At 45.0% G+C, this 22,552-nt stretch overlaps 2 protein-coding genes across 2 annotated transcripts in view; one reads left to right on the top strand and one right to left on the bottom strand.

Annotated features, from left to right (window-relative positions):
* Nucleotide 1: 1 nt before the first annotated feature.
* Nucleotides 2-3,108, bottom strand: LOC115311192 (apoptosis regulatory protein Siva). Its single transcript, XM_029969831.3, has 4 exons — nucleotides 2,896-3,108; nucleotides 2,695-2,796; nucleotides 1,978-2,143; nucleotides 2-157 (listed from the first exon to the last, which is right to left on the bottom strand). The coding sequence occupies exons 1-4, from the start codon at nucleotides 3,002-3,004 to the stop codon at nucleotides 106-108; spliced, it is 429 nt and encodes a 142-aa protein (XP_029825691.3). The 5' UTR covers nucleotides 3,005-3,108; the 3' UTR covers nucleotides 2-105.
* A 287-nt stretch (nucleotides 3,109-3,395) lies between these two features.
* The window catches only part of LOC8051136 (transforming growth factor-beta receptor-associated protein 1 homolog), a 39,942-nt gene continuing 20,785 nt past the window's right edge, over nucleotides 3,396-22,552 (top strand). The window contains exons 1-11 of the mRNA XM_029969827.4: nucleotides 3,396-3,788; nucleotides 5,542-5,594; nucleotides 5,691-5,787; nucleotides 6,512-6,610; nucleotides 6,809-6,895; nucleotides 7,940-8,041; nucleotides 8,951-9,085; nucleotides 9,514-9,674; nucleotides 13,327-13,459; nucleotides 15,824-15,919; nucleotides 21,353-21,457. Coding sequence (XP_029825687.2) covers nucleotides 3,720-3,788; nucleotides 5,542-5,594; nucleotides 5,691-5,787; nucleotides 6,512-6,610; nucleotides 6,809-6,895; nucleotides 7,940-8,041; nucleotides 8,951-9,085; nucleotides 9,514-9,674; nucleotides 13,327-13,459; nucleotides 15,824-15,919; nucleotides 21,353-21,457 — 1,137 coding nt within the window. The 5' untranslated portion in view covers nucleotides 3,396-3,719. The remainder of the gene's footprint in view (nucleotides 3,789-5,541; nucleotides 5,595-5,690; nucleotides 5,788-6,511; nucleotides 6,611-6,808; nucleotides 6,896-7,939; nucleotides 8,042-8,950; nucleotides 9,086-9,513; nucleotides 9,675-13,326; nucleotides 13,460-15,823; nucleotides 15,920-21,352; nucleotides 21,458-22,552) is intronic.

The following is a 22,552-nucleotide window of genomic DNA, read 5'->3' as shown; positions in this document are numbered from 1 at the left end:
GTGTGTTGTGGTCGCGCTTGCTTTGGGACATTTATTGTTCATCTGGGCATTCGCACAAAAGTTGCCTATATTACATATGTACACGTGGTCGACCGAGGCCTTCGCTCAGCTCCTGTTGCAGGAGAGACAGGTGGCATGCTCTCCGTACTGGTTGTACCTGGAAGCGAATGGAGGTGTGAGTATTTTTCTCGTTGAATCCGTGCTAACCTGCGACAGCAAATGCCGGCCACGGACTCTGAAAACGCAACCGGGGTGGGCAGCATTCCAGTATGACATCACATTGCTCTCTCTGTACACTGCATTCCTCAACACGTAACCTTTGCAGAAAGGTGCATGTCCCTACTTCTAGGGACTGTCCTTTTCAGCTAGGGACAGAATACCCTGCTGCTAGAGTAACATTGGCTTTTAAAAGCCAATGTTACTCTAGCACCCCCCCCCAAAATTTTTTTTTTTTTAATTTTTTGCTAGGCAATTCAGTCAATATTTTGCTACAGCATCACATGTATTTTTAATAAAGTAAAAAAACGCAACTGCTTGAAACTTAAACTGGACTGGGGAGGAAGAAGAAATATAGAGGAGGAGAGTGTTGGCAAAAATCAAGTAACAGTGCAACTTCTTTTTCTTTTTTTTAAATTAACATATTTGCAGCTTTTTAGAAGCCACGAAAAATGGTTGTCATTTTTTTTTCTATACTTAATATTGAGTGCCTGCCTTCGATGACCCACGACTTCGATTACATGTTGTGGCTGTGTTTAAACCATAGAAAACGGCGTACGTGACTACGAAGAGGAGAGTGAGTGCGCCTCAAACTGTCCAGTTCTCGATTGGCGGTTTTCGGGCAGAAAGAAAACAAATTTTGAGCCGCAAATAGTTTTCTGGGTAGTTGGGATCTTATATGTAATGTATAAATAAAGACTTTGGCGAGCATAAATACCCTGTCAGTGTCCCTTTAAAGGGATGCTGAATCGAAATCTGGATTCCCCAAAACGTGCGGCAAAAGCATACAACGGGATGCTGCAAACACCAAAACATTACTCATACAGCGATATCTCGAACGGATGACCGTATTTTTTAAAAAAGGCGCATTTGGCAGGAATGTTGACGTCATGTTTCTCCGAGAAGGAGAGGAAACGGCCTCGTGTCTTCTCCGCCTCGCGGCCTTGAGGGAGTGAAGCGAAGAGAGGAGGAAACTAAATATCTTGACGGTCACGCGCCTCTTCAGCCTGGTTCAATCTCGACTTCTTTTTACAAAAATGCAGCCGTCTATTCGAGATATCGCCTTACTAGTAGTGTTGTAGGGATTGTAGCGTTTCGCCTACATCTCCAGCATTGTTTTTTTGAAATCCAAATACTTTGTGAAAAGTATTAACGCACAGCACTGAAAAATTGGTTTATGCAATTTGCAACCCACCCATGACAAAATGCTGTATGAGGGGGAGGGGGAGAGGAGACCCCAGCAAAATGAAACATTTTGCACTCCCCCCCCCCCCCCCCCCCCCCTTCCGACTACGCGCCTGCCTTGGAAGTGTCTACAAGTTCACGGGAAGAAAAGTTGTTTTGTTCGTTTGGGGTCGGGGTGGCAAGGTTTAAAGGTAAGAGAGGAGGAAGATGTCGCGGGACCGTCGTTGTTCCGCTGTCGAAATGTACACTTGTGGAAAGAGGTGTTCTTGGGGTTTTTCCTTCCCCTTTTTCATTTGGTTTTTTTTCCTACTTATTCAGGTTTTGGAAAATAAAATTTCAGCTGTGTTTGAGACTTTTGAGTGTGTATGTCGTTACCTGCAGCGTCGGGGTTTCTGAATCATGTTTTATGTACACAGGCTTGTTTGCACCCTTACATTTATTTTATTTATCTTAGACCTTTATGCTTTTATTATTTCAAGTTAAGGAAGTATGTTCAGCGTTCGATTAGAGGGGGCATCAAAGTGCATGTGGTCATACTGAGGTCCCCTAAACTGCAATCAAAGTTTAAACCACTACCTCAGCATGGAACAGAGGGGGCAGAAGTTTCTCTCGCACGCCACGCAAGTCCGGCTGCATGCGTCGCACGACGAGCGGTCACAAAAGTTGCACGTTGCGGCCGTCATCACTGGACAGGGCTTGAAACACGAACAGCACTTCGGGAACTGCCCGTTAATCAACGTTGCTGGAAACACAAAAAAAGACAACAAATTTAAGACATTACGACAGTACCTATTGCAACCTTCACAACCTGTCATGTAGTATAATGTTGTCGCCTCAAAGTGGAAAAAAAAAAAAACGCATCTCCACGTGGTGAATGATGTTGATTGGGGCGAAGCTCTGGTGGTGCTTGTCTGCGTAGATGCTGAGCCGCAGCATGCCAAGCCTTTCGTTCGTTTTCATCCATGTCACGCTGCGGTCGAATGCTCAAATGCATATACAACCACGTTCCATACCACACATTCTCTTTCTGACATGGATGAAAACGAACGAAAGGCTCGGCATACTGCGGCTCACCGTCTACGCAGACAAGCACCACCAGAGCTTCGCCCCAATCAACATCGTTCACCACATAGAAATGCGATTGTTTTTTTTTTTGTTTTTTTTTTTTCTTACACAAGCACGGGAGCACGTGCTCACGTGCTCGTGAGCACAAGTACCCGACGCCGGACATCGGACGGACATGGCTACCCCCTAAAGAGCTTCGCCCCTAAAAAAATGGTAACCTTGTGTTACCTGTGGGGTTCTGTAGGCAGCTGTCACGTTCAAGATCTCTGCCGGCAACAGCGGAGTTCTGTGCTTGGTTCGACGCAGAGAACAGCATCTTCAGAGTTTTGGCTGTAAATTTAATTCATAAATTCTTTCAGGGTATTTAAAGCGTCGAATACTTTAAACTTTAAAGATAATAACAGACTTGTGTATACAGTAGCAACTTACCGTGCACTGCGGCCATCCGCTTCGTCGAAGATCGGTCGACGTCTTTCTGCGCTACGTGAAACTTACATTGGACGGGAAGCTCGTCGGCAAACGGGTTCGTTCTTTTCATGGCTAATTCCTCGTCGAAAAATATCGGAGAAAATAAAAAGAAAGTGATAAACTTGGAGCGTATCAAGTGTTCACAGTTGATAAATGGTGAACGCGCGCAATTTATGCGGCTTTGGCTTCGACTACTTTTGACAGTAAAGTTAGCAAAGCCGTAAAGTGCTCTAAGGGCACTTTTGACACAAGTGTGTCAAGTGTGTGTAAAAACTCCACTTTCTGTTAAATATTTTTATAATAAATTAATTAAAAATTGTGCTTCGAACTTGTTTTTTTTTAAGTTGTTTTTAAAAGCGTAAGCTTTTAACGTTTGTGGTTACACGGAAGAGAGATGACACTACCTACCAACCAATACAATCATTTTGTTTAATTTATTTCTCTATTTGTGTATAGGATTCAGAATTTTGGAGGATTTCTTGCTGTCGAAAGCGCGCAGCACCGTCAAAGAAAATGTTCGCGTGATTGATAGCTCGCTGCCGTCGTATCTCGTCCTCCACACCCGCAATCGCACGCAGGCAACAAACCGCAAGCTGTCTTCCGAAGTCGACTTCACCGTACCTGGTCGCGGAACATCGCCCACAGAGAACTTTAACCCATCCGATGGGCGGAACGTTGAGCTACGAGATCGCGCTGTGAACGCGGCTACCGAAAGACAAATAACGCTGCATTCGTTCCCGTCGTCGCTTTACTTGACCATGGCGTACCAATGATCGCGCCCTGCAATGAGCCTAAAAGCGTTCGACCTGATCCCCGCCAGCGAGAGAGTCAGCAGCGGACTAGCAACGACGGAGGTACGGCTTCGCGAACACACCTCCCTGCTTGCTTATTGGAAAGATGCGGCCGATCTTCGGTTGCACTCTTTAACGAATTGAATGTTTCATTCTGTTCCAACTAAAACGATAAGAGTAGAATGCATCCAGACGACCGCCGAGATACGATCAGCAGCCGGTGTGCGTTCAACTAAATCAAAATGCACCGGCTTTTTTTTTTTTTTTTTTTTTTTAATAATGAAGTTGCTTCAGCGTTTGTTTTGCTAAAGTAGAAAGGGTGGAAGGCTTTGTCGAAGGAAAGAGCTTGACCTGCTATCTTTAACGTGTAATAGACTGTTGTGAGTCGCCTAACTGTATTGTTAACAAGGTGACTCCAGTGTCTCTCCCGTGATTGGTGGATTTATTATCCCATCGTTCAATTAGGTTGCCCAGTGGTTATCATTTCGGCCGAGCCATATTCTGAACATTTCTTGAATCAGTCACTATTATATTACACTAGATGTGAACAAGGTTCAATTTCCGGAGCATGGTAGAGTCTGTGATTACGTTCAGCCGGTTAGCTAAAAAGTTCTACGATTGGATGGATCTGCACGATTGCTTCCAATAGCTAGGTTTTGCTGTCTAAAGGCTTATTCACACGATGCATCTTTTCAACGCGCCACAGTTTAGCGAAACCAAGATTTCGCGAAATCAGCCAGTTCACACGTGGAGCATGACGCGCGAAACCTGTGACGTATTGACTCACGAGAATTTCGCCAAACCTTGTCATCTGCACCGGGAATACCAAGCGTTTCTCATCAAAATGATATGAAGTACGCACAGTGTGAAGAGACAGCCTGTTTTATTAATACCACTCAATGAACTTCGTCAGATTCGGCTCACTGGGTTTCCTAGTCCTGCCAAACCCGGGAAAGACCGCGAACGTCAAAGAACAGGCAGATGATCTCGAAGCATTTCGGACATTTTTGCACCGCTAATAAAGAAAGTTATTCCCAGTCACCAGGTTTATATCCGGTGCTTGCACTCGTCGCGACTATTGATGAATCTGTACCGCGCCACCAACCCGCACTCTAGGCGCCGTTCACACACCTGACGCCGAGTAGGACGTCTCCCGTACGCCCGTACGCACCGCTTCTCCGCTTGTCGCTCGCCATGTTTGTTTATTTTCTTTCGGCTTTGGCTCGGATACGGAATCGGCCGAAAATCAGACTCCTCCAAAAGCTCGCTCCTCCTCGAAGGTCAGACGTCATAGCAAAGTCGAGCGGCCATTGGCAGCACCCGTGTTTCTCCTTCGGGTGATGGACAGGCCTCGGTGAGGTTGCAGCGAGAAATTGCTCCAGAAGCGAGGAAGACGCGCCACTTTTTTCGGAGGCGCGCCACTTTTTCGGTGGCGTTCAGACGGGGAATCTGTTTCCCGAAACCTAGTTTCGCGACACAGCATTCGCCAACAAGATGCATCGTGTGAATAGACCTTAAGTCTAAAACTGATTCTAAGCTAATTATAGTTCCAATCAATGTAAACAGTCATTGTTAATCAAGTGCTGTCCGAAAATTAAAAAGTGCAAAAGACAAGGACACTAGGGAGACAACACAGCACAAGCGTCTACTATCAACTGACGTTTTAATTCGGAAGATGAGGAAGATGAAGAACCCTACCAAGTTCAACCAACTAGGCCAACAAATCATTTTGCTGCAAGTGCAGTCTTTTGCTCTGCAATAAAAAATCCGAAGTCATTGCAACTTGGTAATTATCTAAACTTTCTTATATATCCAGATCAGCTGCCTAGAATGCAGTGGAAAGACCCTCTATGCTGGCACAGCTGACGGGTAATGTCCAATCTCCTGCTCGTATCATTCGGAGAAAATGCAGGCTTTCACTGTGCTTATTTGTTGTGCTTTCGAACGCCTTCACACCGTTTCCAGGTTTCTGATTCAGTATCGAATCGAAGACCAAAGCAGCAGCGATGGCCTGCTGCAGCCTTTCGACACCCGAAAAGAGACGCAGAAATTTCTCGGCACGGTGAGCTTGTACTTGATCTGTTGGCCTGACTTTCCACGGCAGTGCAGGGGAACATGGGTTGCACAGTTTCAAGATGTGCGTTACTTGCATGTTTGCTTGCATCGCACATGTTTAGAATTTGTAAGTTTGCTCTGGCTTCCTTTCTAATATGCTCGCATACTACAGAAAAGTGTCTCCGGAGAGTTTGCGATAAGATTCAACCGTCGCACCCCTAGCGGCAAAGCTAGAAAATTTCACCTATGAGGACAGCCACCGCATTATTTATTTATTTCTGTTTGTGACACAACGCTTGGCTGACATAGCTGAACGCTGTGTGTGCATTTGGCTGGGGCACGTGTCAATCAGTGAAACACTATTGAACCCCAAAACCCAGCCGAACGCTGTCGCAGCTTTGTGTTCAATGCAATCCGCACATTCCAATGAGATGGACGATGTAATAATCCAGTCTATGGGGTTTTGCATTGGGGAAACACCGAGCTCTGTGGAAAACAAGCTGGACAAAGCGTCCCCTATGGTTCCATCTCCTTGGCAGCACCGACACAAGAACAACTTCGACGCGTTTCAAGGCGTTGAACCATTTTCTTTCGTCATCTAACCTTGCATGAATCTTTGTGTTTAAATATAGTATTGACTTTGCATGTCGTATTCTTCAAATACGGAGACTGCGTGGTGTGGCATGTCAAACATCTTGTAAATTTCTGTTCGTTGTCATTGTCTGCTTTAGAAAAGGCCTGTCCGGACACTCAGAGCCATGTCGGCACTCAATCGACTCCTTTGTCTCAGCGACGGAAACCTCATGTGTCTCGACATGACCGACCTAGAGGTAAGTTGGTCTGTGTCCAACGACTCCCACAGATAGACGTCTCGTATTGCCAGATTACAGAAAATGTTTCATTGTTTTTTAGTCAAGAGATAAACATCTCATACTATAGCCTCATTACAGATATTTGTTTTACTATGTTATCTGACAGATAAACATCCCGTATAGCCTGATTAGAGAAAATGTTCCATTACTTTACAGATATTGAGTGGTCTTTCGAAATTGAAGGGCATTTCTGCGTTTTGCGTGAATGAGAATCCCACCAAGAACGACCCCTTCTGCGTCCAAGTAAGTTGCGAAAATTTATTTCACATCTGAGCTGAATTTTGTTCATAAAATATATATGTCAAGCACTCAACTCATATGCAATGTTAGGCATTACCCAGGTGCATTGGAGGTGAAACAAAGAGTCGGTGCTTATTCTTGCAATGTTGTTTGAACAACACAGTGTTTCATTTTGCCGATTTCTTGCTGCCTTACGTTCTATGAGTGAGGCAAGGCGGTCGTTACACGCTTTGTCCACGGAGCGCAGGACCGCTACATCAGAGACGCGTCCTGATAAGATACCAAAACTTCGAAACGCATCCCAATGAGGCGTTTATTCAAAATGCTGTAAAATGCTGTGCAATTTGTAAAGCGTGCTGATTTAGTAGTTTTTAATGATGCCCAAAAAGTTTCTAATTGAAACCATAACTCAAAATTTACCAATTAGAAAGTCGATTACTAAACGTAATTAAGAGCCTAACTTTATGGAACATTATTACTTAATTTTCCTGAATAGGCCCTTTGGCAGAGAGAGATGGCCTACGACATCAATTCTTTTTTCTGTGCGACATATACTTTTCACAGGAGCGGTTTGGCCAGCGTTCCGGGAGACGGACTGCATGCATGTAATATATGAACTGTATTCGGGTTTTTCGTATGGCCACATACTCGGTGGCGCTATCTATCGGCTAGCACTGGCACACTTCCAGTCCGCATATATTTCCCAAGTTTTTACGCACCATACTTTCATCTTTAGAACGAGTTACGTCCGACAGCACTGCGAGCGACCGTTTCCCAAAGATAGCGCGTGTACTCTATCTCTCAAATACCACAAAACGCGTCGTTCAGTTCGGAAGCGGAAGTGTCCGAGGGTTATTCGCATACTGGTGCCACCATGCTTAAACTCGCGCGAGAAAGGGGGAGTAGTATAATCTAAAGCTGTCTGCTTTGGTCACCCGAGGCAAAAAATGTCACAACTACCGTCGGTGTGGTAGACTTGTAGTTGTCACGAAAGCTTGTCTGCTGTTGCCGACGGCCTGTCACAGCAGATCACCATCGCTTGTGCAGGTATGTGCTGCCAGGCGAAAACAGCTGCAATTCCACAGTATCACCGACGTCAAAGTGCTGCATCAGGGGGACATCCCTTTGCCTGAGCCTCCAATTGCCATGGTTCGTTGGACGGGCAGTCATTTACGTCTGCAATTCATTTGAAACAAACTTGTTCCGTCAAGTATAGACCATAAACTAGTGCTTTTTTTTGCTCACGAAAAAGTTTATACAGTAAAACCTCGTTATAACAAAGTTGAAGGAGCGGTCGTAATTATTTCGTTTTAACCATTAGTTTGTTATACCCAATGTCCATTTCTTCCCACTATTAGCAAGCAAGGAGAATTATGATTGCTTTGTTATATTCATTAGTTCGTTATATCCCATTTTGTTATAACGAGGTTTTACTGTATTGTGACCGTTTATTGCTTCAAGCAAGAGGTGAAGTGAAATTTGAGTAGTGTTGACGATGGGGCTGGCTAATAGATAATTATTAAATACAAGCAGCGTAAAGGACATATACAAAGAAAAGAACCACTGTGGAGTGTTTTTCTCCTTTTTTTTTTGTGCGTCTTTCGTGCTGTTCATTTTTAATAATGCAGTCGAGGTTGCAAGGCAATGCTTGTCTTAGGATCAAAACTGTAGGGCTGTTAGGCTTTGACTCTTTGAATGTTGTATTAGGATCCAACCACTGTTCCCCAAGATTTCTCTTAGAGGTGCCAAACATGCCTGTTATAGCCTGAATGACGTAGTGAAACAATAACTAAATCGTGTTCATGTCTCCAAAAATAAGCAGATGAACGAGCCCTTACTGATCAAATTAAATAATTGTTACGAAGATGTCGAAATGCAAGATCAGTAAGGCCCATTGACCTGCATATATTACATAATTTCCTCGTTTGAGTCCGCATGAGATGATGAAGATGCCCTATGATGTTGTCAAGTCAACTATGTACAAAACAAGTGAGGTTGTTCGATAGAGAAGAACGAATATTCCATAACTCATATGAGATTGCCTAAACCTCTTCACAGGCGATGGACGGGGACTATGTCTGCATTGCAACGGCTACACAGTACGCCGTCGTCTGCTGCAGGACGGGACACATTCAGGACTTGGTGCCGTACGATAGCGGGCACACCATCGGCTTCGTCAAACGTATCGCCAAGGTAACAATCGTTTTTGTTCACTTTTGCGATTTGAACTTGACGTGCCTGATGTTTCAGGCACATACTGAAAAAAGATGTACCGGGTGTTTGGGATGAAAGAGAACCACATTTCTCTCAGCACAAAAACAAACTAGTGTATGTCGCCAAACGCTCAGTCCCCTCCCACCCCCCCCCCCCTCCCCCAAACATAGCTCTAGCGATTTGGACGAGGTGACTGCGCTAGCGATTGGGACCAGGTGACTTAAAGTTTCAGAACTGACCATGGTTCGACTCAAAAGTTGCTAGCAATTTTCTAAATGTTCGACGGAAAAACGGGGCCCTGTCCCGTTAGCACACGTCATTCATCTCTACATATTCTGGGGAATCGTTTCGGCCATTCTCTCGTTTCCTAATCCTTGAATTGTCGTTTTTTTTGTGCTGGCATGCAGGACGAATTCCTGCTGAACGGTCCGAGCGACTTGGGGATCTTTGCAACGAGCGCAGGAGTCTCTCAACGTCCGCCGCTCCCGTGGGGCGCCTGCGTTTCGGCCGTGGCATACAGCCACCCGTACATCGTCTGCCTCGCGGAGGAGTCCGTTACGGTGTACAGGTCAGTTCGAACGTTCGCCTCGAAGTTGATGCAGTGTGGACTTGTAGATCCAAGACTCCTTTGGCACGCATTGGCGGACCGATAGCACAGGAAATTTTAACAAAAGTCAAGAGTAAACAGAGAGAGCCACGACAAAGAGCATGTTTAAGCCTGATTTGGTAAAACGAATCCGTTAGGATCACAGCCTTGAACCGAAATTTTGATCGGTTGGGCTCAGATTCCGGTTCACGGTTTTTGCTTCAGTTCCGGGGAGGAAAAACAACAGTTTAAACCAGTGTGAGCCGGTCTAAACTGCTAAATATATTGTATATTTTCCGCATTGTTTTGAAAATAGTAACTACATGGGCTGTATAGTTTCTTATCGTTTGTATGCAATCCACTTTTATTTTCAGGTACCAAGAATAGGAAATTTCGTTATTTAAATGGGTACAGAATCCAAACGACGGATTCTGGCAAGTGCTTCAAAATCAGCCATCGAGGCGGTGCAACGCCTCTCGAGATGTTTGCCCATGACGTTCCGCTTGCAACGTCATGGGCCCATAAACGGCCAAGGGTACCGTAATTACGATCACCATCACTAGGTGGCGCCAGCTTTATCGTCAACGCGTTACACTCCCACCAAGTGGGAATATTCGAGGTATGGTGTACTAGAACCGAGAGGTGTGCCAAGTGCCGCTCGTTCCCGGACACCTCCATCGAACACGTTGCGCCATGGCGCTGCTATTGATGGGCCTGTAACGTGAGATATTCCAATGAAGCTCAGCCTCCGCAACCACCAGGTGGTATTGGGGAATCGTTTTACTCATTTTAAAATTGCTTTTCTTGCATTTACAGACGAAAGACTGGTGTTTGTGAGCTGCTGTGATAAAAGGGACCACGTCTACACAAAGAAATGGGCGCTAAAATTTTGCTTCTATACTTTTTTAATGTCGACGAAGCAGTAAAAGAAAATCTAGATGAACATACAAAACGTTGTGTTTATAATCCTCAACATCCATTTGTGTGCCTCGGTCAGATATATTTTACCTGAATTGAAAGTGTGTTACTAAGTGTGGTAGGTCGCCTCACTTATCCTTGAGTAGTACAACTTTAAGTTGCAGCATTAAAAGTTTAATCATAGTTGTGCTCTTGAAAATTATGGAGCATAAAATCATGGAAGGGGCATATCGTTGCCATACATATTGTGAAATATTGTTTACGATATATGTTTCATAATATATATGAGGACGACGCAACTGAGCTAAAAGCAATAATATTTTCAATATCTCTCGAAAGTTTTAGGAACAGCCCTTTTACTCTACCTAATAAACACTGAGCGGCGATCACGATGCTTGTTTTCCTTACCAATATTGCTCACACTCAGCACCGTTATGCAGGCGAAGAATCATGCACAAAGGAGGGATCAAAATTGTTTCCTGTAATCTATATGCACCTTCATACTCAAATTGAAACTGACCTAAAATAGCACGTACCCAAGTGAACGTTTTCTTATACAGTGACGTCTCATTAATATGGACAGCTCCGTTCCCTCAAAAGCTCCTTCATAATGTGAGTTATCCATAAGAACGAGACAAAATGCATGCACTTTCCCCATTTCAGCCTCTTCGTCCTACATAAACATGTAGAACGGAGACGCGAAAAAGCGGCGGTGTTGTGCCCGAAAGATGATTATAAAAATATGTCATCAAGCACGCGCCGCTCACGCTCAAGTGCGGGAGTGTAATGTCACCGCCGGAGCGCCGTGTGCAAAAGGTGCACTTCGAACTTCATCTGTGCTTGTTGTGTGCTTCGTGCAATGGACTGTGAAGAGACCGCGTCTACATCTACGGCCTCGACATCGGCAGCAGCGTCTACATATACGGCAGCCTACACAGGCAAACGTTGCTGCCCACGTTTGCCTGTGTCGTCGCCCTCTAGGCGTCGTTCTCGACATCGTCCTAGAAGTTGTCATTGACATCGTCCTCTAAGACGTCATCCTCTACGTCGTTCTAGACACTGTTCTTGATGTTATTCTAGACATCGTCCTTCAGGTCGTCCAAGAGATTGTCCTTGGCGTCGTCCTAGACGCCATCCTTGACATCTTCCTCAACGTTGTCCTAGAGTTCATCCTAGACGCCATACTTGGAGTTGATCTCTAGGACATCATCCTCGATGTCATCCTATACGTCGTCCTAAACTTTATTATGTGTAGACACATTACTCGAAAACATTTCTCCCACGGGACTATAATGCTTTTGCCTTCCTACTCGTAAGCAGTCTTGAGTGTCCTTCTGTAATTTGTTTTATTTGCTACTGTGATGGCACCATTAATAGAATTGGTCAATTCTTAGTCCAACAAAGTTTGTGAGTTTAAGAAATCATCATGTGTTAGACCTCGGTCAGTACTGTCTGGGATTCCTCTCCGGCTTTTTTTTCATATCACCGTAAACTGTGTAATCCTAGCAATGAAATAATGCTTTGACGAAGGGACGTCTTCATTATAATATATAACAATACCTTTTGGCAAATGTCTTTAAAGGGGCCCTGCAATCATATTTAAGCGTTTACCTTTTTTGCGGTTTCCACGTCTCTTGGGGTTCGGGTAAGCCAGCGGGCACGGAGAGAGTAACTAAATATCAGTGCGTCATATTTTAACTGGACGACGCGGAAACCTCCTCCACCTACGGGGGCGACCTGCGGTGCCGAAAGCGCGAAATGTGACGTCTTTGGTCCTGGGCCTACTACTGGTCAAAGCCACTAAAAGCTTCCTTTTAGTCGAAATACAAAATATAAGTGGCTCAAACTGTTTCAATTATTTATAAAAGTAGCTTTTGGTCACTCTTTTAGATCAGAAAAGAAACAAATGCAGTTTATAAAGTATGGAAACAAGAAATGACCCGTTTACATACCCGCCACAAAGCGGTGGAAAAGGCGGCACATACTGGAAAGGTGTAGTGGGATCAGGCACCAACGGGCGGCGAGCGTAGAAAGGTTTCGGATGTACGCGGCGGCGCTGCGGTCGTATGGACTCAACAATCCGACCGGTTCCGAGCGTTCCCAAGGCCTTCGGCGAGCAGCTTTGGCTTACGTTTTGTCCTTTCGGCGTTATGGCAGCGCGAAGTGGCTCTCGTTCTGAACTGATCTTTATCCCGTGTTTGCTGTCATTTGTGGCCAATGAAGTGTCATGCCGAATTAGTGTTTAATCGCTCAGCAAATGCAATGAGAGCCACTCTGGCTGCCCGCCTCATACAGCCTATCCAGAACATGCTTTAGTGGCGCCCTCTCAAGCCGCCGACACGGAGTGCGGCAGCCGTGACTGCTCGCTGAGCTCACTATGTAGACACTGGTTCACGGCCACTCAAGCAACCAAGGACGTCATTAAGGAGATTATTTTTTTTTTTGTTTTTGTAATTCTAATTTGCCTATAACTTTTAAAATAAAGCGAAATTCGAGAAAAAAAAAAGTCTCATTAAGTTACTATGTTCAATGCACTCAGGTTCAGTGCAAATTAAAAACCAGTAAACAAGTCCTTGCAGGGCCTTAAGAAGGGCTCTGCAGGCCTTTTCGCAAGTTTTGTGAATTGCGTGGGCGAATCGACACCTGTGGGCCTACATGCTCTGGCTGTTGCCATGTTTATGACGTTGCAATGATGTTTTTCGTCCTTCAACACCAGCATCTTCGACCAGCAGCCCAAGCAACGCATTCCGTTCCGTGGCGGAACCTACATGGACAACTTTGAAGGGAAGCTACTTCTGTCAGGAAAGGACAGCCTGTTTGTGCTTCATCCAGTGCCCTGGGAAGCTCAGGCAAGTGTCCAAATCAGCTTCTTTAACAGCAGTAGACTCTCATTAATTCAAACTCTAGGATGCCACAAATTTTGTTTGAATTATTGAAAGTTTTGATTATCAGATTAGAAATTTATCTAAATAGTATGATACAAAATAAAGTTATGATTTGTTATATGGATATCTACACATACTAAGCAGATATTTGATGAGTTCCTCTAGGCAGGCCTACTAACCATAAGCAGTTAGGTCGCTTGTGAAACATTGGTGAAATGTATAAGACAGGTTTATTCATCTCTCAAAAATGTTTTCTATCGTGGACTGTTTAGACAGCACATGACACCTTGAAATAAAATAAAATTAGTTCATTCAAGAAAAAAGCTATCTATTGTGGACTTTTAGCCCTGTTGAAAGTACTTTTTATTGAGCACAGGTGCAGTGCGGAGAAGCAACACCTGCGGAAGCAAGCTTCACGAGTATTGCTTCTCCGCACTGCACCAGTACTCGGCAAGAAGCACTCTCAAAGGGGGTGCGAGAACAAAAAGTATGAATTAGTGGAAATCGACGTCCGAATTAAGCGGCTTATAAATACGTTTGAAACATAATGGGACAACCGAAATTTTGAAACTTTTTGAATGAACCAGAAGAACTAAATAGCTGAGTTTGAAATATTGCGAGCTTACTGCACTAGAATGCTGTTAACTCTTTGACGGTTAAGTTTTTTTCCCCAAAAAATGTTTCCCAGTGGTCCGGTTTTGTTTGCAAAGGAATAGTATATAGAAAAAGTCAATGCACAGGTTTTTTTCCTTATTGTCTAGCAAGGGCACGTACAGTGCTTGTAAGCTGCTTAGCTTTAAAAGCATGTAATCAAAATATTGCAGGCAAAAAGGTGTCTCCTTTTTTTCATTCGGTTTCGTTTGGGTGCATACACTTCCACGAGGCTCCAGCGGCTTCAGGTTCCTTACCTGAGGTACTTAAGGAACTTCTCCATCGGATGATGAGCTCTCATTCTCAAAATCCAATTCCGAAAAGCGTTGTAAGACCGAATCGAAAGAGCCAGTGCTCCCATGGGCACTACTGCCAGAGTGGCCGCTGTGCAAAGTGTGCCTTGTCCGTGGAGCATATTATGTGAAAACCTTAATAGTCCAGCAAAACAAAAGAACATGCGAATTTAACGATTATAGTTCTCCGAAGACATGACAAATAACAACACCTTCCACAATGTGTGCAGTTTCGCATTTCGGCAGGCGCTTTAAAATGTGTAATCACCGCTGTACATGTCGGCAATGACCGTCAAAAGGTTAAGGGCCTTGTTTTTTGGGCTCCAATATTTCACAGGTTTGGGTGCTGGGAACTTTTGAAAACTTCACATTTTTGACAGGGATTCCCCCAAACATACTCTCGCAGAAACCTGCTTGAGATAAATGTTATGTTATGATCAAGAGCATCTTTTGTTTGTTTTTTCTGTAATTTGGTTGGTGCTGAAACGGGCCAGTGTTGGAGACACCAACGCTAACTGCTTTGTTTTCAAGATTTCTACAGCTTTATTTCTTAATGCCGAAGTGTAGGCTAGGGCTGTGCTTCCCTCGTACAAACCTAGGATCCTTATTTATTTCTTTGTTTTAATACTTCTTTCAAAGTTAGACAAGTATTTTAGTGCTAGTTGGACCTTTCCACTAAAGCTGCGTAGTGGACAGTGCTTGGCCCCGGAAAATGAGCCTATCGTAAACCTGCGGCTGTACAGGTCTCGAACCCAAATTCCGCTGGCTTGGCACAGCTCACCCACCACTCGCCCCCTCCATTCTCTGGAGTCTTTCGGACATGTACCGGCGGTAGAATATATTTTGTCCATGGCATGTTGCTGGTGTTTCGAAAAACAAAGTACCGTATTTTCCGGACTATAGCCCCCACCCGGTGTATAGTCCGGAAGGGCAAATTTTGGGTTGAAAATAAAAGATACCACTTAGATAGTCCACAGCCGGTGCATAGTCCACACCCGGTGCATAGCTTGCATGCCGCGCATTTCCGCACTTAGTGCCTAATCTGAACGTAAAAATTATCATACTCAGTGCACCTTGACAAATGCCTGCCGTATTAGCCAACAAAGAAGCCCCTATCAAACATAATTCACTATTAATATACTCCGTTATTCATAATATCCTTCGTGTCTTGTCATAAGGAATGATCTAGAAAAAAACAAATCCCCGTATAGTCCACACCTGTAGATAGTCTGTACTGGGTGAAATTTAAACTTTTAAACATGTATAGTCCACGGACTATAGTCCGGAAAATACGGTACCTCAAGTGCTGGGAAATTGCAAAGCGTCGTCGTTTCACACCCTTATTGTTCGCTTCCTCACGTCTTCCCCGGTTGCCGTCGCTCAGGTGCAAGCGTTGCTCGCCGACGAAAAAGTCACGGAAGCCCTCGAACTGGCCAGGCATTCCAACAAGAGCGGGCTTTCCCTGGAACAGAACAAACAGGTACTGTGTGACGAGCGCTTCAGAACGAGCCGCGTCGCGAGCGGCTGCGACCGCGTCTTTCCGACGTCGCCGCAACGTTTCACCAGCGAGCGCCGGCCGGCACGTTTCCACTCTAGAAGAATTTTGTTTGTCGCACCGTAACAAAGACATGACGCCCCTTGGAGCAGTTACAGGGATTCTGAACCAAACATTTCAGTGTCTGTAATAAGTGGTGCACGATCTTTCCACGAGCCAGCAGTCGCCGGTGTGCATAGGTGTGCGCAACGAAATTGACGTCATCATATCCCCCGTTCAAGCGTGACGTCAGTTTTGTTGTACGTTGGCTCGCACACACCGGCGGCTGCTGGCTCGTGAGAAGATTGTGTGCCATTTATTATAGGCACTGAAATGTTTGGTTCAGCATTCCTTTCAAGGGAGTTTACAACGATTTCTGGATTTCGGTCAAAAATTTGTGGAAGTTTCCCTCTGACGCCTCTGAAGTAAAGAACAGAAAACCGATTTCGCCTGCGTGTCCTAGTTGTTGTGCGAAAAAAATAATAAATACTATTGGCATTTCTGGCACCCCTTATCTCACTCCCAGTCTTCAAGGTCACACCTGTTCGCACTCCTAGTGACGTAATTCAAGGTGCCGTGTAGGCTCTCGTGTGCTCTCTCGGAGGACGCTTCCTCTCCCTCTCTCTGCGTTATGCGTTATGCTGCAGCTTAGAGCCGAGCGCGGTCACGTAAGCTTCTCGCCCTAGTTCCTTCGGCCGCCACTCGCGGCTGCAGGTAGGGAAAAAAGCTCGACTTGTGCTTTGCGATTATGCAGCGGAATCGCGACATATTTTAATGGAGGACGTGTTTTCTCTATTCTCCGGGCATGATGAACAACGTAAAAATTGCGAGATGCAAATTCTTTTACCCTTAAAATCATTGCACCCCCCCCTTTAAAGCTTAATGCGTTAACAGTATTCATTCTTCATAGTCTGCCACATTTACCATGGTCGCTGGCAAGGGGAGAACGGAAGGGAGGAACTTTGGTCGTCCCCGCCTCCAGTGCAAGCTTTCTACTTTTGACAGTGCTTCGGCATTTTGTGCACCTCAAGTGCAAGGTCGAAGGTCCAAAGCGCGCCGGGAAACGTGGAACGCATGCCGGAGGTCGTACATTTCAGAGACGCGCCCCAATCGCTCTCTTTCCATTGGCAGGCGCCCTGGCGCAGCGTCGTCTTCTCGGAAACGATGGTGCACCATTTTATCGGGCCTTTTAAAGAGACCGTCAAATAAACTTCGGGCAGAGATAAACAATTTTATTTTACGTCTGGATTTTTACTAATCGCATGTCGTTTAGTGGGCCAAGGGAAGGAGGCTAGAAAGTCAAAAGCCTGCTTTTCGGTACGAAAATGCGAAAATATGGCGGACTCTTTCGTACCTCCTCTCCTTCGAAAGGTCTCCGCCTTTCCGCTGCGAAGCGATTGCGGCACCCAAAGCATGTTGGCCGATCCCAGCTCGCGCATTGGATGCGAGCACCGCGTTGCTCGGACATATGCGCCCGTCGACGATCCATTTGTCGACGCACGTGTGGATTCGTGTTTGTGGCCGACAAGTGTCGTGTCGGCACTTATTGTCGCTTGCGAAGGACAAGTTCCACGGTGTGCAAAAGCACGGTGGAAGCTCAGAGTCATTGCATCCAGTGCCCTGGCACGTCGGGTGGAGCCCGAAACAACCCATTCCCGTTTGAACCCGTCCCGTTTTGACCCATTCCCGAAACGACCTTCCCGTTTGAACCCGTCCCGTTTCGACCCATTCCCGAAACAACCTTCCCGTTTGAACCTGTCCCGTTTCAACCCGTTCCCGAAACGCCCTTGATATTTGAACCCGTAGCCAAGACATAGTTTACGTTTGAATTGTCCCGTTTAAACCTGTTAATTGGTAGAAAACCCCGCGCATCTCAACCTCTTCGGAAAAAGTGTCCATCGTTCTAATCCTGGTTTGCGCAGTTTTTCTGCTTAAGAATATGTCCCGAAATCATGTTAATGCAATTAATAAAAAGGTGCAGGCGAGCAATTCAGTTATGTTGTGAAATATTTTTGCTTGTAAACGTATTATTAAAATATGCAATACTTTCAGACAAGCTTCAAGGAAATAAATTTCTACTTGAACCACTTAAAATGTTTCTTTCAAGATGGTCCCCAAGATGTGTAATTACGAAATGGACTATGTACACTGCGCGACAACCTTACCACGAACACGATCTTGGCGATTTTTTGAATTTTACTTCGAAATGTTATTAGAAAGTATCGCATATTACCGCTTAGGTTAGTGGCCCAGATGGGCACTTTCAAATACACTTGTAATATTGATGGCAGTCTTCTGATTTTTTTGTAGACAAACAGCTAAAACCAACGATCACTTGTTCGCGCTAACGGTTTCGCGCTCTGTACGATAACAGGGAGCTTTCGTAGACCTTTTTCGAAGTCACGCGACGCTCCTTCGCAGCCCGCTACGATACCCAGAACTCTACAGTCAAGGCCATCGGCGCGCAGGCGCAGTATCGGCTTCTTCGTTGGGGAGAGCTTAGCGAAAGGGGAAACGCGGTCTACGAAAGCACCTAATGAAGTCTTAGAGTAACGCAGGCAAGCACTTTGAGTAAGCACAAATTAGCGTTGCCTAAGTTTTTATATTGCGACGCTATTTTTAGGTTACCCAAAACGCTTACGTGCGTTATTCTAAAACTTCCTTATAGTGAATGGGATACTTTTTAAAAGTGATAAATCATACAGGCTCACGAGCATATAATTGCGACTTCATTTTTTTTATAAGTTTAAACACAGAACCGTCGCGTACACAGCCAAAAATCATAAACCACAAAATGCTGTCACCTTGGGTGAGGAAGTCGAGAAGGAAAATCGCTCCATCAGAAAGGCGACACTCCAATTGTGATAGTTCGCGGCGGTCACCTGGCCCGCACGGCACCACCATTTGCAAGCTGCTGCAGCGATATCCTTCTCAAGGATCGTCCCGTTTGCAGGTCGGTGAAGTTGTAAATGTTCGGGTGAGCCCTCCCTGACACAGCGTTTTTCTTACGGTGCCATGTCTCCGAGGTTGTTTCGGGAGAGGGAGAAGTGATGTGAGCAAGGAAAACAGACATTTAACACTTGAACCTAATCAACCGTTAACGAACAATACAAACTAACCAAACGATGGCCGAAGCGGGAAAGTTGTTTCGGGAAAGGGCGAAATGGGAAAGGATGAAACGGGAAGGTCGTTTTCAGATGGGTCGAAACGGGAAAGGATGAAACGGGAAGGTCGTTTTGAGACGGGTCGAAACGGGAAGGTACAAACGGGAAGGTTGTTTCGGGAATGGGTCAAAACGGGAACCACCCGGCACGTCATGACCACGTGATTTCTCATTTCGCTTTTGTGTGGCGGATTAAAGCTATGGAGGAAGATGTTCCAAGATACTTTCGTGGTCCCTGTAAAGGAAGTATTTTAAACGCGTAATGTGTTCTGGTGCGTCGTTTCCCGCAAGAAAATTGTCGCGAACGAGCGTCGTAAAGACCGTCGTAGCAAGCGCCTCGAATGAGTGACACGTTGGGAGCGTTACGTACATTAAGGTTTTATGTAAAGCTGATGTATAAAGTTCGAGCCCCGGCAAGGCTCGAACCTGGGTCGGCACGGTGGCAGCCTGATACTATGGCCACTGAATTATTAGCGCAGCTGCTCTGGAGAGATAAATGATTTTTATTTCGATTTAAACTTGCCGTAGAGAGCTTCAGGTTTCGGGTGGAAATAATAGCTGATACAAATAAAAATGCGTAACAAAATAAATAATAAAAAAAACAGTAAAATCATAAAATTAAGTAATAGCCACAAAATAATACAATAAAAATACTTCAAGTTAAAAAAAATAAAAATAGGTAAAACAAAGATTGAAAAGTCCTGCACAAACGACACACGGTGTGTGGTTTGTGCGGTATACATTATGTGCTCCCCCGTCTTTGTCAGCGTAATCAAAGCTCTACATTTTTAAAGGGGCAATGCAATAATTTTAACTTTGTAAGAAGTTGCAGTTTCTAATTTTTACATTGTTCATCCTATTAAAAGAGATGGAGAAACGACCTTACTCTTTTGAAATTTCATGACTCCGTTGCGTAATAGCAAAGCAAAGAACGGGAATATTTCACGATTTGCAGCCTCGGGGTGGCTGCCATGGGAGCTAAGGCGTCACGGACTCCTGGGGACATTGCAATAAGTTGGCAAGATGTGCCATTTTGTGCTCGGATAAATATTGTCGTTTCAACATGAGTAAATGCATTGAAAACCTCATATCATTGACAAACTTGTACTATATTCAGTCTTAGTGGCGCCATCTGGCCTGGGTGAAAAAAACTATCTCTTCTTTAGCCTCGCACCATGGGATCACACTTTTCCGAGGTGCAGTGGGGGACAGCGGGGCTATTTTTTAATGAGCCATCCACAGACCATCGCCGCGAAGCGGCAAAAACGGGGGGGGGGGGCCGGGTGGGTTAACACGCACCTCGGTGATACACCCCCTGTACCCCATTGCACCTTCAAAAAGTGTGACCCCACCCCGTGCAAGTATGTCAGTTTAAATTCCTTACAACAAGGCTCGCGTTTCGCCCCCCAGTCCTTTCTCTCCACATCGCTCGGACCGGGCTTAGACCAACCGTCAGGGTTGCCATGTCAATTGCAAGCAGAGGCCGTGCGCGCTGGAGGCTTCGAAAGAGAACCCAACTGGATTCTCCATGTCCCCATTGTATGGAGGCGCCCAAAACGTCAATTGTTTGACATTCAAAAAAAAAATAACTAACACGCACAACAAAATTTTATTTTCAGTTCTTTAATCCAGACAGGAGAGGGAACAACTATCACAATTATTTGACCAAAGTCTAAACATTGTTGCTCCAAACTCCAAATTTGAAAAAAAAAAAAAAATATATATATACAGTGTAATCCACTTATAACGATACCAGATATAACGATATATCGCTTATAGCGATCAAATTTTTTAGATTTGATCGCTATTTTTTTAGATTTGATTTGATCCAGATATAACGATAATCGGCTATAACGATTGGATTTTGCGGTTTTCTCAATATCGTTATAAGTGGACTGCACTGTATATATATATATATATATATATATATATATATATATATATATATATATATTATTGAAAGTTTTAAAATTCGAAATGTAGAGACTTGGTCACATAAAATGCTGTCAAGAAATTTTGGTACTACTGTGTGTCGTCGGCACAAGCTTAGCTTGAGATGAGTGATGTAACATTTCGATGTAACAATAACAACCCCACTTCTTAGTTTGACATGACCCTAATTACGTCCATGATGCTTTCTCTTCCTTCACTACAGGTGAAGCAAGCAGACCCCAATCTGTTTCTATGTAATGTGTTGTGGATGCTTGCTCTTGCAGGTCTTAAAGAGGATACACCTGCAGGCGGGTTTCATCGAATTCTCTCAGCAGCGCTTCGAAGAAGCCAGGCAGCTCTTTCTGGAAGGAGGGCTCGACGTGAGAGAGGTGAGTTTTGTGGCCGCTGTCTGACGGTATGACGGGGCGCATTTGATCTGTTTGGGAAAAAGAATGGTGCGTGGTTTTGTTTGGGTCAGGTGCGGGGTTGCCTCCTGTAGTATTTGGTTGTCATCCTCTTCATATATAGAGGCGAAGCTTCTTAGGGTCTAGCCTTTTCCGGCGTCCGTGCTCACATCGATTGCCATCCCATCTGTCTTCTTAAAAAAAGAAAAAATGTTTGCACAGTCGACAGGATTCGAACCTGTGCGGGGAGACCCCAATGGATTTCTAGTCCATCGCCTTAATCACTCGGCCACGACTGCGGGACGAGTAGGGGGCTCTGAGATGTGGTAGTAACTCTGGGGATGTCATGGATGAAATGTTGCATGTAGCCACTTAACGTCTATGCAGGAGAGGGCACTACGGTCAAATGCGTTTATAATTGCGTTAAACTTCGCTTGCATTGGCTCAACGTTTATAGACGAGAGGGCGCTGCGGTCAAATGCTCAAATGCGTATATAACCACGTTCCATACCACACATTTTCTTTCTGACATGGATGAAAACGAACGAAAAGCTCTGCATGCTGCGGCTCAGCGTCTACGCAGACAGCAAGCTGCTCCGGAGAGGATAAAAAAGAATCAACACCGTCAGCACTACCTATGAACAAAATCGGTATCATCAGCACCACCAGAGCTTTGCCCCAATCAACATCATTCACCACGTGGAGATGCAGTCGTTCTTTTTTTTTTGCTCCCGGCATAGAAAGACATCGGATGCATGATGTTGATGAATGCCACCATTTGCCTACTGAGGACCGTACGGTCAGATGAATTTTCACATCAATGAGCCCGTGCGTGACCACATCCTTTGCGAGCGACAACGAGATCACCGTGGCCCATCTACGTGGCAGATTGATCCCTTGTGATGTGGCCTTCTACGTGTTCAATAAAGGAACCCAGTGCATCATGTTGCGTGGTGCCACACGTGACCATATGCCACGCAAGCATACGTCATGTCACCCCACATGGCCCCATATCGCACGACGTAATGCATGATTATGTGTCGTATGTCGTCGTACATGGCCCCGTGCCACACAATACTA

This window comes from Ixodes scapularis, unplaced genomic scaffold (genome assembly GCF_016920785.2).
Source record: "Ixodes scapularis isolate PalLabHiFi unplaced genomic scaffold, ASM1692078v2 PGA_scaffold12__126_contigs__length_90152505, whole genome shotgun sequence".
In the NCBI taxonomy this organism is placed as follows: domain Eukaryota; kingdom Metazoa; phylum Arthropoda; class Arachnida; order Ixodida; family Ixodidae; genus Ixodes; species Ixodes scapularis.
Note: the sequence above shows the minus strand (reverse complement) of the source record. Positions and strands in the feature narration are given on the sequence as shown.